At 44.5% G+C, this 14,685-nt stretch overlaps 1 protein-coding gene and 2 long non-coding RNA genes across 5 annotated transcripts in view; 1 reads left to right on the top strand and 2 right to left on the bottom strand.

Moving 5' to 3' along the window:
• Nucleotides 1-14,685, top strand: part of LOC135896423 (uncharacterized) — a 657,092-nt gene that overhangs the window by 379,656 nt on the left and 262,751 nt on the right. The window lies entirely within an intron of this gene.
• Nucleotides 1-14,685, bottom strand: part of lab (labial) — a 197,047-nt gene that overhangs the window by 81,014 nt on the left and 101,348 nt on the right. For both annotated transcript variants that reach the window (XM_070537021.1, XM_070537024.1), the window contains one exon: nt 5,030-5,107. In XM_070537021.1, the coding sequence (XP_070393122.1) occupies nt 5,030-5,107 (78 nt within the window). The remainder of the gene's footprint in view (nt 1-5,029; nt 5,108-14,685) is intronic.
• On the bottom strand, nt 8,740-13,143 carry LOC139059650 (uncharacterized). Its single transcript, XR_011514275.1, has 3 exons — nt 12,657-13,143; nt 11,784-11,897; nt 8,740-9,242 (listed from the first exon to the last, which is right to left on the bottom strand). It is a non-coding gene; the product is annotated as an uncharacterized lncRNA (long non-coding RNA).

Genomic DNA, 14,685 nt, shown 5'->3' with positions numbered 1-14,685 from the left:
ACGAGTGAGTATTCGATCTGTGTATATTTTGGTGCCACGTTCAACTTTGCGCCCTACAAACGTAATACGTGTAACACGCAGGTTTGCTCCGAACACTTTCTGGGCAACAAGCCTACAGAGCAGAATCCCACGCCGGTGCTTCGCCTTGGCTATAACAAAAAGGCAAGCCTTTTCGTGTTTTCATTCAGGCAGAGCTCCCGACGGTTAAGCGGAACAGTTGAGTTTGCGGTTAGCGATACTTGCAGCTGGTGCACGGAATGACCATTAAGCGTGAACGACAAGTTGTAGGCCTTGCTGGTGAGCGTTATTGCTAATGAAAGTAAACCGAAGTTTGCTCGTCACGTAGCATGCGTCCACAAAAACGTAAACGACGACTATTCGTCGCCGAAGGTGTTCTTGCGGCGCACCTACCTTTACGAGCTGGTGTTGCAGGTGTCATTCGTAACGAATTTATTTGAGCCTCCTGAGCTCTAAACTGCGTGCGGGCTGTTATGCGGGGCAAAGCGCAAAATATTTCCGTTCATATGGCGAGGAAAATAAGGTGCTTAATTATTCTTGTATTTTGTAACAAAATTTTGATCGTTCTCACTAGTTTTTTTTAATGTTTTCTTTTCTAAGGGAGCGCCAACAATCCGATGGCCTCGCACAAGCGAAACAGGTCTGGTACCAGGTAGCTGCAGTCGGTGGGGCTAATTTCTTGGAATGCAGGTGCGGTTGTTGTCTTGTACCAAAGGGGTCCTGATGATGCAGCTTTACGTAGGGATGGTAATTTTACGTGCCCTGTCATGGTTTGTGCAACTGTACAACACCTGCATCAGTCATGCTCGCCCTGTTATACGGGCTTTGACTGCCCATGTAGTCGAACATACCTCATTTTCCAATGAGTGCAGGTTTAGCATCATATGCTGCTTGTTCGAGTGCTGTAGGCTTTTGTTCTGAATGTTGTACTCTTAAGTGGTTGCACGATACAATTGGCCTGGTGTATTTTCTATTTCATTTTGAGAGGACTTTATAACTTCGCAACAGTGATGGCATGGGAAAGAACTACAGCCCTTCTTACTATAACATCTATTTTGTTTTCAATGTGCAAGTGGTGAAGGGCAGGCGTCTGCTAACCAGGCAGTCAAACGACCTCGCCAGTTGGTTGCCAAACGCGGCCAACCCAGTAGAGACCATGACAAACAAGACCAAACTGAAAGTGCAGATGACAGTGTTCTGCGTGCTTTAATAATATATGGCACCAACACAGTGCTGTAAATTCCTTCACAGGTTACGTGCCAAAAAGCTCACACGTGTTCTAGCATATAGCGCGCGGTTTGTACAAACGTAATAGCGTACCTACCCGATGTATTCGCTTCTGCAGTCTGCACAGCACTCAGTGTGGCCATTGCGGACTTGCATGAGGTCTTGAAGTTTGATTGAATCCAGACAGCGAAAATGACAAGTTAGAAAAAACGCGAAACACGCCTTCCGCCCAGCTAAAAAGCCCAAGTTTCGCTTTCGCGCCGGGTCGCATCTCCCGGCGTGGCAGCCCAGGCCTGCTACTTCGCGGCGCTTGGGATAGATGGCGCGACCGGCGCTCATCAATATGGCGGCGCCCTTTGAATTTACGGTGTTCTGGTGTATACCATGCGTGTAAGTACGATGAACATAAAAAAAAAGGTCACTGAGCCCTCGGCATGCTGTTTTAAGGGATAATTATTGGTACGCGGACTTCTTGTGTTTCTACGCATGTCTGATGATGATGACGATGATGATGATGATGGTGATGATGATGATGGTGGTTGTGGTGGTGGTGGTTTATGTGCATCACTTTTGAAAGGGGCGGGGACAAACATTCACATAGCCTGCTCGACCTAATCAGGTATACTGTACATACATTTCTGTCAAGCATTTTGTCTACATCTCCTTAATCTTATTCACTTTTCCTTGAAACTTATATATCCACCTTGCATCGTTACTTATGCGTGTAATGGATCCTGTCCTATCAACCTCTTCCCCGCTTTCTTTTTTTTTTTTCACCAGTACTCCAAAACGTCTCTTGGTGATCTCGACTGCTGACCGGTTAATGCGAATCCCATCCACTTTAAATCACAGCGCTTCTCGAAGGTGCACACTACTTACGGGTCTGGCTGCGTTAGTACCTTCGCATGGAATGCGAAGGTATTTTCTATTCGAGCACTGTAGCGTCTCGCTATGGAAAATAAAAGATTGCACCGCCTTAAATTACAGGCTTGGCCGAGTTGGTCATAGTTCCTAACGACGGTGTTTGCGTAGGGCACGAAAATAGAAAAAGGAAGGACAGAGACGAGTAGAGAGCGCTAACTTCCAAGTGATCTTAATTTGAGGACGAGCATAATATATCTATCTATATATGCGCGGCAAACAAGGAAAACACACAGAATAGGGGGATGGGCAGAGCCAGCACATCATTGATAAGTCAGATCACTTCACGTGCCTCGATTGCCCTGCAATCGACCAGGTAATCTCGCTCAAGTCGTGACAGAGCAATGGAAGGGGTGCTTACGCTGCAGCGGCGGTCACCTATAGATTGTGAATGTACTCCACTTCTATAATTTCTCGGGTTAACTGCAACCTATATCCTTTCCTACCTTCGTGCACTGCGCAAACACCGCCGTTATGGACTGCCATGTGTCGGCCCCAGTACGAAAGGTGGTTATTGTGTACACTAGAAAGGCGACGGGACACTCGTGACAATGAACACAATATAAGCAAGCTCGGCCGGCCAACAACAAACACTTTTTGCGACCGAAAAGCCTTAGAAAACTTCTGCCAACCGATCCAAAAGAGTCGACAGCCACAACTCCAGATTTCTGTTAGCGTCCGTTAACGTGTCAACGTCTCCTCACTCCGGCGCGCTGCTCGATGTACACGTTGCTTGCGGCAGAAGCGCATAAACGTGATAGACGCGCACGTATGTTTACGCGCTCACTAGTTTAAAAAAACAAACAAAAAACACCGAAGCAGTCTATCTCTCAAGCACAAATAACTCGACGTACACTGCCACTGGTTTATACACCATAAATGTATGATGCATAATTCATGGCATCAAATACGTGTTTCTGATATATGTGAAAGCACTCTTAGATTAGTTTAAATTTCTTTCTCTATTTTAGTTTTTGCTGATGTTCATTGTTGTTTGATCACAGGTCGTTTGTTTGTTTGTTTTTTCCCACCGCGGGCATCAGTGGCGTCGTGATTCTGCTGGCTAGCGAATATGAAGAAAGAACACACGCAGACGCACAGACGCACACACAAAGAAACAGAAAAGGGAGGACCACATTGAGACTGTGTGCCAAACAGAAAAGCAGTTCCAACAAGATCTCATTCATTGCCTACACTCGCTGTCCCGGATACCGATGGACACCCGCGCGCCAGTTCATTATCTTGCCGCTCCATTTCTCTAGAGGTCGAATTACGGGTCTCCAGGGAGTGGGCGCCAATTGAAACAGCTCATCGGCAAAGCGGCAGTCTTTGCAAGTGGCACAGCGATAAGCAAAGAAATATATATACGTTAAGAATTGTAAAACGCGTATAGAGAAGCGACGGGGTTACTCGCTGCAGTCCTTCCTCACCATGTGAACGGCGCACACACGGCCGATCGCATCCCTTCTTCGCGGTGCTGCTGCTACTTAAAATGCCGGACAGATTGCGCTCTCCCCACGCACGAACAAGCCCGCCGAGCTGTCCAGCGTTTGCTCCTCGGTGACGGCGCCTGGCATGTTCCCCCGCTACGGACAGCCCCGCCATGTTACTGCTGCCCGCCGCTGCTGCAGGCGCTTCGCGGTCCGCACGGGAGAATCCATTACTCTTGCTCGCTGCGGACAACTAATTAAACACAACGCCTCGCGAGCGAGCGGTCAGAAACGCGTGTACGGCCATTTCTATACACCCCGTTTCCTCGCTTCTTCTCTCCGCTGGCCTCGTCTTATGGAGAGGGGGGCACTGCGCCGAACGTTTCGAAAAAAATGCGGAAGGTGTCTGCGAAAAAAGAATGGAAGTCCGTTTCGAAGCGCCAGGTATGATACACAGGAGGCGGTGAAGAAGCGGCGGCGCGGCTCCTTCGGTGAGAGAAGGGGGGCGCCGGCGTATGTATGAGTATACATACGTGGCGGTGCTCATCACGTCCTTATGCTAATGATTTTGTCAAGCGCGCGCTCGGGCCTGCGCGTCCGAAACCGCAGTGCGCTCGCGGCACCCATTCTGTCGAGGCTTTGAAACTGGAGACGCGCCCACCGTTTAGTGCTTTGCCTTCTTCTCCTGTTAACGTTTCTTTTTTTCCTTGCCCGCTGGCACGCGGACAGGTGAAGGAAGCGATATCTGGCGACGACGGTGCGGTGGTGGTGGTCACGGAAGGCTGCCAGGCATTTTCGGGACCATTAGTCATTTGGCGGGGCCGCTGGCTCGTATCGCGTATGCCATGCCAGGAAGAGCCGGTCAGCGGGTTCGCGTGTCCGTTTTGCGTGCATTCTTCTCGACCCCCTCGCGCGCCGCCGCTAACGATGTCGCGCATCCGCGAGTGCCACGCATATATGTGTACGCACACAAACACGCGCCGCTTGTTAGAGCCTATTCCGTAAGTACGGCCGTTTGCGGGGCTATCTGTTTGCCAATAGGTTCTGACAAGGCGCGTTATTTATGAGCCGAGCTGGGAGGCTTCGCCGAGTTCAGCTTGGCGTTGGTGCGTCCTTCAGTGCACGTGGCTCGTGTGTGTAGCATTACGACTGGGGGCGAAGGGAGGGTGACACAAATAAAGCGATCGCGCTAGGACCGTTCCCCGGAGTCGTCTCTCCATGGTTGCACTGAATGAAACTGATGTTCTGCGAAATTATTGTTTCCGTTGCTGCGCGACGACGCCTATTGCGGAAGTAATTACTGAATGTGATAGGTGTACACAGTATGCCGAGCCAAGGCTCGATATCCACAGTAGCATGCAGCACAGAGACAACTGACTGCTGCAGGTAGCCACGGCACTGCACGACGTCATGCAGGATTCAAAGAGACGCACCTTTACGTCAGCTGCGTCCAGCGACGTCCTCATCACTGCCAGAGGGACCACCATGCAAGTAGGTTTGCTGGATACTTCCTGCAGAGAAACAATCAATAAAAAAGTTCGAAGTTTCCTCTTTTTTTCTTTTTTTTAATGACATTTGCATCCACATAAGTGCATGTAATCTGATTACCTTTGATTCATCGGTGCAGCTATTTATTTATACGAGATTTTTCCCTAGAGTTGGCTATATGAACTCATTGTTTGCACCTTCACGCCTGCCCAGCGTAGCAACACGGCGGCACCATTGCGGTTGCCGATATAAATGCATGGGTTGCTATGGGCTCGTATATTCGTATGTGGTGCGTAACACGGCTGGTGGCGAACATTGCCATTATATATGTTATCGTTGCAGAACTTTTTTTTATTCCTACGTTAAATTCCCCCTCATAGAGTGTAAAACAAACCAGGTTACTTATCGGGTGAACCTCTCCACCGTTTCCTTTTCTCATTTTCCCGTTACTTCCAATTAGGTCCAGTTGCAACGGTGTTCATGTATGCCGCAGTTGCACTTTCTGAAAATACGCCACTGCTATGGCTTACGCTGAAACTTGTGTAGGATGTGACCCAACCCATGGGAGCACACGTGCCGTAACTTCAACTAGTGTTCCTGTATATGCTCCCGCAGGGAGCAGAGTTGCGCATAGGTCCGCCGTCGTGATCCAGCTCTGCAGCGAAGCCCCCTCCTCGCGCGCGCAGGAGCCAAATGCCGCGCGGTGTTCCGCCTTTTTCTCTAGTGGTCGCGAGCTACAAGCGCCAATTGTTCGCAGGCGCTTAGCAAAGGGCAACTCTTAATACAGGCTACGCTCGAATGAGTCATTCGTGCAGTCGGATGGTGTGGGCTTCCAACCAGCCGAAACTTTGTATGTACCTATGTAAACACGCATATACAAACACACACATGAACGTACAAATAGGGGGTAGGACCGCCTTCGATTCCCCCAGAATAAAATACTCCCGTGGCTCGAACAGCTCCAAAGTTCGCTCGCAAACGCGCAGTACGTTGCCACAAAAGGCGGTGCAATGATTTTCAGCATGCATATGAAGTTGTCTTATCATTGTCAGAAAGCAAGAAATGTTTTAAAGAGTGTTTAAAACTTCACACACGTAAACTGGACACTTAGCGCATTTTGGCTGCCGAAACCAGCCGATTAATGACCGTCGCCAAGAGAGCTATCGTACCTGCAGTTATGTGAGTGACCGTTAACAGAACGTCATTTATCACTAACCATCGTTCACAACAGCTGCACGTTTTCGATACATGCGGTGCAGACACAGATTTAAGTGCAGTTCAAATGTTCACATGCGCACATTTTAAGCAAAGCTTACTTTTACGATTCATTCATACCGCAGACTAATCACCTATACAGTATCAGCAAATCTGCAAGTAGAAAAAGATGCAAGATGCAAGAGCTTCTAGATCAAATTTATTTCATACAAGGGAATGCATGAACGGCTGCTGGCAGCAGGCCAAGTGTGCTGGTTCTTGGAACCTTGGGGGCGGAATTCAAAGAAAATGGAAAGGCAACAAGCTATTAAGAGTGACAACAGGTTATTTTTATTGCACTAATAACATCAAGATGGCAAACTTGCAAAGTAATTATTCACACAGTGCAGACTGTAATCTGACAACCCATTTTTGGCATCGTACTGGCACAATACAAGTCCCAGTACGATGTGTTTCGTATCACTTCACCAACGTCCTTGACTTCACATCGTCGAATACCGTACCTGAAACCCGCAGCTGCTCCTCTCAACGCACGATCGACGGTCCGCTGATTGCAATGGCGATGGCACTGACGGAAACGACGAGTTCGCATGAGTCGGCGATGCGCCCGTAAAGTTGGCTTCGCAGCGGCGCGGATCATTTGACGTCATTTTTCGCGCTCGGCCAATAGCTGCGCGAGCGGCGCCGGAAAAGGTATGCGCAACTCTGCTCCCTGCGGGAGCATATACAGGAACACTAACTTCAACAACCAACCAACGCCATCATATGGTCGTGGACTAGCGTAAACCCTTACAAAAATTTTTAATGTGTTTTTTTAGAAAGTCTTTTGAACTTTCTCTATAGAACTCTATTGTGTTTATTTTGATTGCCTATAGAATTTTCCTATAGAGTTTCAAAAGTTATTTGGCCACCGCATTCTTATAGGAACTCTAAAGACACATTTCTATAGAACATTTCTATCGAGTTGCTTTAGAGATGCTAAAGACAAATTTCTATAGAATATTTCTATCGAGTTGCTTTAGAGATGCTAAAGACAAATTTCTATAGAATATTTCTATCGAGTTTCTTTAGAGATGCTAAAGACAAAATTCTATAGAATATTTCTATCGAGTTTCTTTAGAGATGCTAAAGACAAATTTCTATAGAATATTTCTATCGAGTTTCTTTAGAGATGCTAAAGACAAATTTTTATAGAATATTTCTATCGAGTTTCTTTAGAGATGCTAAAGACAAATTTCTATAGAATATTTCTATCGAGTTTCTTTAGAGATGCTAAAGGCAAATTTCTATAGAATATTTCTATCGCGTTGCTGTAGAGATGCTAAAGACAAAAATTCTATAGAATATTTCTATGCAGTTGCTTTCGAGTAAAGTACTTGCAATTTACCAAAGTTCTACTGTAGGCAATAAGGACTACAGTAAATGCAGTGGCAAAATAATTGGTGCTACAACCACAAAGTATTCAGTTTGAAATGTTTATTGCACTTCAGACTAGATACATGCTTCATATATATGACATACACAGTTCAGACTAGAACTTGCAACACACAAACTGTAGCTGCCAACATGCTTCTCAGGTCAAGCTGGTGGTGCAAACACACGAAACATGAGGTAAAAGAATCAGTGGCAGACTTGATTACAGTTGACACCTCGCAATAACAGGCTTGACTAGGACAAGAAACCATACCATTAAAACTGCAAAAGGAGTGCCCGTTCCAGCAGTGCACATTAAATGTTTGGATACTAAAGCCTGAAAATAGACTGATATGAATGTGCACTGCAATGTTGTGTCAGCCTGACGAAACGACACAGCATTTTAGTCTGAGCAAAAATAACACTGGCAGTCGCTGCAAAAATGTGGCAAATAATGGCTTTCACAGATAAGTACGCCATATACCGAAACTACACAGCATTTTCGTCTATGTTTATGTGTAAAATTAGCACTGGTAGGCCCTGCAAAAATGTGGCAAACAGGGGTTATCATAGAGCAGCACAGCATATATCGTAAAAAGTTTAAAAGCTTGTATTTAGTTGTAAGGGAAACAATTTTGAGATCAGAGCCAATATTCTAATTAGGGTGAGAAATACAAACCAGACCGACACACGCAATGACTAAAAAAGAGATTTAGCTCAGGAGCTCCTTAATATGCACATGAACAGTAAAATCGTTTTTCTCGGCAACTATGCAACCAAATTTGATGAGGTTTGATACATTTAAAAATGTTTAAATTATAGTTTTTACATTAACACCATCAATTTTTATTAAAATTTGCTGAAAATAGCAAAACTTGAAGGAAAAGGACTTAGTTTGCAACTGTAAATAAAGAAAAGAGCTAGCACAAGTTCGTTAATTCTGTGAATTTTCCTACTCAAATACATCCAAAATACAGAAATACCTTTGAGACAACCACAGCACTAATTTGAATTAAGTCTGCGGCATTTGAGAATTCTACCTGTTGCAGGAAGAACTATTTGGCAGGTTTAAGAAAAATAACACCACGAAGCTAACTAATCCCCGTCTCTGTGCCAGAAAGAGATATCATAGTTCTGCAGACTCCATCTGCTATGTCTAAAGTCAACAAACTGTATATATGAATTTACAGCTTACATGAATTCGTGCTACATGAATTATGCTTTTTCAAATAACGTTTACTTTGATGCAACAATATTTCTTTATTTTTACCTGACTCCTTGCTAAAAGAACTGCACAGTATTCATGAGATATGAATAAATAAATATTAAGTGAATAAGTAAACAAATAAATATTGCGGTTTGTCTTATCATTCCACCACCAGCATGAACTGTAGGGAGCTTTGGCTACTGCCCACATGGTTGCAAGTTCATTCTTACATGATCACCTGCTATTTCACTTCCCAGGAATGGAGCGAGGAAAGGCTAGTTTTTGGCCTCATTTGGTCCGTCTAGTAACGGCGACGGTGGAGCCTGGAAAATAAAATTGAAATTAATTTTCAAAAGGTGTAATGAACATTCAGTCATAATGTATTAGCAGGCACAAACATGCCACAAATATCTATATAGTTGTAGCATTATGCGAAGTTTCATTTCAGTATTTCAGAAAAAAATTATAACAGAAAGGTGGCAGAACGCCCCACCTCCCCACCACTCTGCCAAACAGTGGCAGTTCTTTTGAGAATCACTTTTGAGAATATTTTTACTTTCCCAAGATTTGGTGACATCAGCACTGGGCCAATGTGCCTGGCAGTAGAATATCATTGCTGATGACAAAAAGCATCTCCGAACGACAACAGCCTAGTCACACATTAATCTCATCTTGCAATGACAGCACATTCCCATTTTAACATAAGCAAGCAGGAACACCCATGAGCTAAGAGTCCTATACAGATGTCACACTATGCATAGAAAAAGTTTTTTTTGAAAAGAAGGGAATGGCCTACTGGCTTCTATTGCTGAGCGGTAGACAAAATTAATATTCCATCCGCTATTAGCCATAGTTGGTATGTACTATGCTTAATATGCGAATAATAAATTTCTCACATGGAGCTTGGGCAATCATGACGATGCATCATGACGATGCATGAGTGCTGTTGTATGGCATTTTTTTGCTTTATATATTCTTTGTTTTTCTTTTTTCCTGTTTTTCCCATGCTCGGGTGTGTATATTGTACAATCCACTTCCTGTTTGGGCCTGTGCAAAGGCCTACAGTATTGTTAAATAAATAAATAAAAATAAATAAGTATGAATTGTATGGGGAACAATAATGTTCTAAGTTGTTTTCGCAAACTATGATGGATAACTGCCAATTTGTGGTATTTGGAACACAGTCGTGGTGTCACTGTCAGATACAATGGACACAGTATATTCGTGCTTTTTGAGTTATTGAAACAATTAGTTTCTAATCTAGTACGGGTATGTACACTGATATGTATCCTAAACGCAATGATAAGACTGCCCAATTGCAATTGAAATGTTAATTCAGTTTTAATTAAAAAGGATCCTTCTTGCAACCTGGCATGTGAAAAACAGAAAACAAAAATTATACTAATCAAGTAACTTTGAAAACTGATTGCATAACTGCTCTATAGGTCAAGCAGAAAATTTAACAAGAAATAACGTGCCTAAAACTAGTTGCAACAAACAAATTTGTTACTACGAAGGTTGCGGACAATTCAGTAAACAGATTGTGACCCAGTCTTTTTATGCGGCATTCCTCAGCGATGTTGTTGGTCAATTGGTTGCCGCAGCTGAACAAAACAGATGAACACTCTAAATCTGGCGCGCAGCCCCAGTCCCATCGGTGCATGGTCAAGTGGGACGAACATACTGATCCGGGGAGTGAATTATGGTGCTGTCTTAGGTACGTGTTGAGGCACCGGCCAATCTGTTGCGTGTACATTTGACCAAATATACACATGATCACAAGAATAGACTACACTACCCCTGACAGACAAGACAAATTTAGTGGTATCTAAGCAAGCCTTTCTTGTCAGGGTGCCATATGCACAGCAGTGTGCAAGAGAATTGAGAAAGGCAAGCAGGCAAGGGAGGCTTGCTCGGTGAAAGATACCACCAAATTTGTCGTGTGTCACAGGCAGTGAGTGCACTGTATCCCTTTCACATGTGGTCAAGCGTACATAGGGCAAACTGGCCGGTATCTTCTCATGTGTATAAGAGATCACGATATTTCATTTAAAAGACCAGTATGGTCATCCAACTTGGCCGTACATTTCCACAACGGGGCTTCATGTTGGATTACAATCGTTCATCTGTTTTCATCCACCGTAAAAACTGACAAGTGAAATCGATGAGGCATACCACATATATAGTAAGAGATGTGGGTGAGCCCCCATATTTAATGCAACAAACAAAAAAGGCATCCTGTGTAGGTCACAAGGTATCCATATCAGTCTGTGCCTATGTACTACAGAAGTAAATGCAGCTTAGTAAATACTGACCTTCATATTAATTTTCAAGAAATTAAAGCTCACCAAATGTGTATTTTGCAGTGGCTGTTACTATGGGAACAGAGAAGTAACTGTAAAGATATCAATGATAAACAAAAATGTGCACACTACGTGCTTAGACCTGTGACATATTTAGTCCACTACCCTTCGAATTCCTACATGCACAGAAAACTGCACGAGATTGTAGCACAAACAGAAAAAAATTATGCAAATAGGGATACAGCATAGGAAATAGTTTTCAATGAATAAAACCCCAATAAAAAGTCATAAATACACTATGTAGAAAGCAAAAAATATATGTAACTTGCAGGTAAGCAACTTAGGCAAAAGAAATACTAAACATCAGGAATGGTTGGGTATAGTTTTATACAGAACACAATCATGTGGGCATAATGGCCATGCACACTAATAGGTAGCAAGTTCAATAAGGTTGCATAAATATTTAGTCTCTTTAGTATGCTGCATTAAGTAATGTGTTGACAAACTTCACCATGAATGACACCAAGCCCCCTTTTTGGAACACGTACATTTCACACACACCTGTCATGACCATCCAGATCACACGCCATGCTGCTGCAGCCATATATCCACAGGGTCTGCATTTCTTGGGGCTCCTCGATCTTGTAGTTTATGTTGTGGGTCACGGCCTCGCCACTACAAAATCAATTCTATGTTAGCTTATAGCAGTGGCACAATAAAGCTGTGATATCGTGAAAACATGCAATCAGCACCTAAAAGAGTCACGAAAACAATGTCTGCACTAATGTGGAAAGAGAGGAAATGCTTGAAATCATCGAATGTCATGACAATGCGGACCTCTACATCAAATAAAGTTTTGACGCACCGCAGCAGCAGATTACAATCTAAACTTAATGTTTTTTTTCCATTACTTAGTATAGGCAACGTTCCCCTGTCATGCTTAGTTAAGTCAGTTATGTCAACACATCTTGCCTTGGAAATAAAGCTGTACTAGTAGCAAGCTGTGATTGGCTTACATTTTTTACTTAGAACTGTTCGTTAGCCAAAAACCCCGTAAGCAGAGATTGTGCACAACGTCGAAGCATTTATAAGTGAGGAAACGTCATTGAAGAAAGAATCGATGAAGAGGTAGACGGGTCGTTACTATGCAACTTTAGCAGACAAGCGGGAGCTCACGCACAACTGCACAAGGCGAACACGATTTCCGAAACTTTTCTCAGGGGAAGCAAACGCTTATCAGGATTATCAATTCCGCACTGTGGCAATAGAGTTGCGTACACAATTCTTACAACCAGCGCATAGCAAGTATCAGCACAGGGTTCACTGTTGTCGTGGGTGTTCCACTTACTACGATCGCAAGGCACTCTATACACACACGGGAAGCACACACAACACGGATGAACGCACGTGTAGTTGGCGAGCACGATTGCTTACCGTTTCAACAGTACGACGAGGTTGAAAGGCACTCTCCAAGTTTCCAGTGATGCGTCTGCGATGTTACTTGCAGCAAACAAGCCACTGGGTAGTGGACGAGCTGAGGCGCGCAAATAATACGCATTACTTCTTTGCGCCGTCCACCAAACTTTCCACGAACACAAGCGGAGACAAAGGGAACGCACTCCATGGCATGAAAATCGTTGGTCCACATTTAGCTGGCGCGCCACGCATACGGCGTGCTTACAGCGAGACTCAAGCCATCTTCTGGCACTTTCGTGCTCGCGAACTACGTCTCATTTCATTACAGCAAACCTAATAACACACGATCAAACAAACACATCGACGCAGCTCGCACGACAACCGTTGAAGACGGAGCAATAACAACACGCCGTAGCTTCGTATTCTACCTGTCGCGTTGAATACGAAAATACCGGCGCCGCCAGCGCCGTCTGTATAATAGTGCGGCTGCTGTGGCCTCCGTGATTCCTACAATAATACCCACTACAGCAGGTTTTGTGCCGTTTTGAGCCGGCCTTTGAGCCGAACCACATACATATGTCGCTAGACAAGAAGAAACATTGACATGCTCATATTGTGTGCTATAGTTTAGGGCAGAAATAAATTACATGCAGTATTCTTGCTTTTGAATCGCTTATGCCACATGTAGTCAGCAAAAAGCATGGCCTTCAAGATCTCGACAATTTACCCTGTGTAAGCTATCGCTGCGGTGTGATTTTAACGATTTCAACCTCGGTCACTGGCTTTAAAACCCTAACTGACTTTATGCGCAGCCGTTACCTGCAGTGCCTTCGCCCTCACTTCGTTTCTCATTGAAGTAACTTCCTGCTGTCGTTTAAATGTAGCCCAGAAATTGTCGACACAACCTCGGAGGTACACGTGTGCAGTGTGTGATGTTTCCGTGCGCTTGTGTCCGTCGCACAGCAACGTATATACGTTGATGTTTAATTTTACCCGTGAGGCATAGGTTACGCTTATGTGTTCCCTATCTTGCTTTCGTGGCGATGCGCTTATCATGCGCGGATCGCGCTCATGTGGTCTGTGACTGTTCAAGATTCCCTGAAAAAAAAAAAATCGTTTCGGCAGCGTGCATTTGTCGCATTTGAGTGGTATGTGCCAGAAATGTGCGGCGGCGTTCGATCTGTTTCCACCCCAAGTGCTGCAGTCACTGCATGCCAGCAAATAGATATGACGCGATTGCTAAGGCGCAGTTTTGCTTAGTGTTTCTTGGTATACATCTTTGTTATTTACCTGCATATGCGATATAAACCACAATGCGCGCTTCCGTTATATTTCTTTGGTTTTCCTAATTTCGATTAGTGTGATGTTTGCGTTGGTCAATGAGTGTCTTTTTAACGATGCTCTTGATAGTAAAAAACCTCTGAAATGCCGATTGCAAGAACCAGCGTCTTCCAGTGCCTTCCAGTGTGAAACCAGCGCGTTTTTCTTTTTTCTTTTTCTTTCTTTTTTTTTTAAGCACTGGATCGCATTGGGTACGCTGGCGCTCGCTGGGACTCACTCGAGACCAGTGAGAACGCTGCAGATAAGAGCTGGGTCACACTGGAAGAGACGCTCGCATTGGAAACGGCGCTGGTTGTGTTTGTGCCGCGCTGGCTCCAGCACGCAAGGACGAGCGCTGCTGAATATTAAATGCTTTATACAATTTCATGGCTTGATACTAGTATCTTGTCCTAAATAACGCTATATCTTAGGGTCATAGAACTATTTCGTGTCGCAGCATGGAATAAAGGTGCGTGAGCTGCCTTGTTTATTCCTGCACATGTGACACTGAAAATCACTTTCGTTTTTTGCATTTTGCCTTTTGACAGGGCGGACAGCTAAATTCTTTAACGAAACCACGCAAACGCAGAGGACGCCGCTTTTTTAGTAGTTCGCACGTAACGTATGACTGGGAGTTATCGCCATTGTCGCAGTGTTGTGGAGTGGACATGAAATCCAGAAGTCGTTCAGACGCGCTCGAACGGACCCCGAGTTCGAAGCCTACCGC

Source organism: Dermacentor albipictus, chromosome 4 (assembly GCF_038994185.2).
Source record: "Dermacentor albipictus isolate Rhodes 1998 colony chromosome 4, USDA_Dalb.pri_finalv2, whole genome shotgun sequence".
NCBI lineage: Eukaryota > Metazoa > Arthropoda > Arachnida > Ixodida > Ixodidae > Dermacentor > Dermacentor albipictus.
Note: the sequence above shows the minus strand (reverse complement) of the source record. Positions and strands in the feature narration are given on the sequence as shown.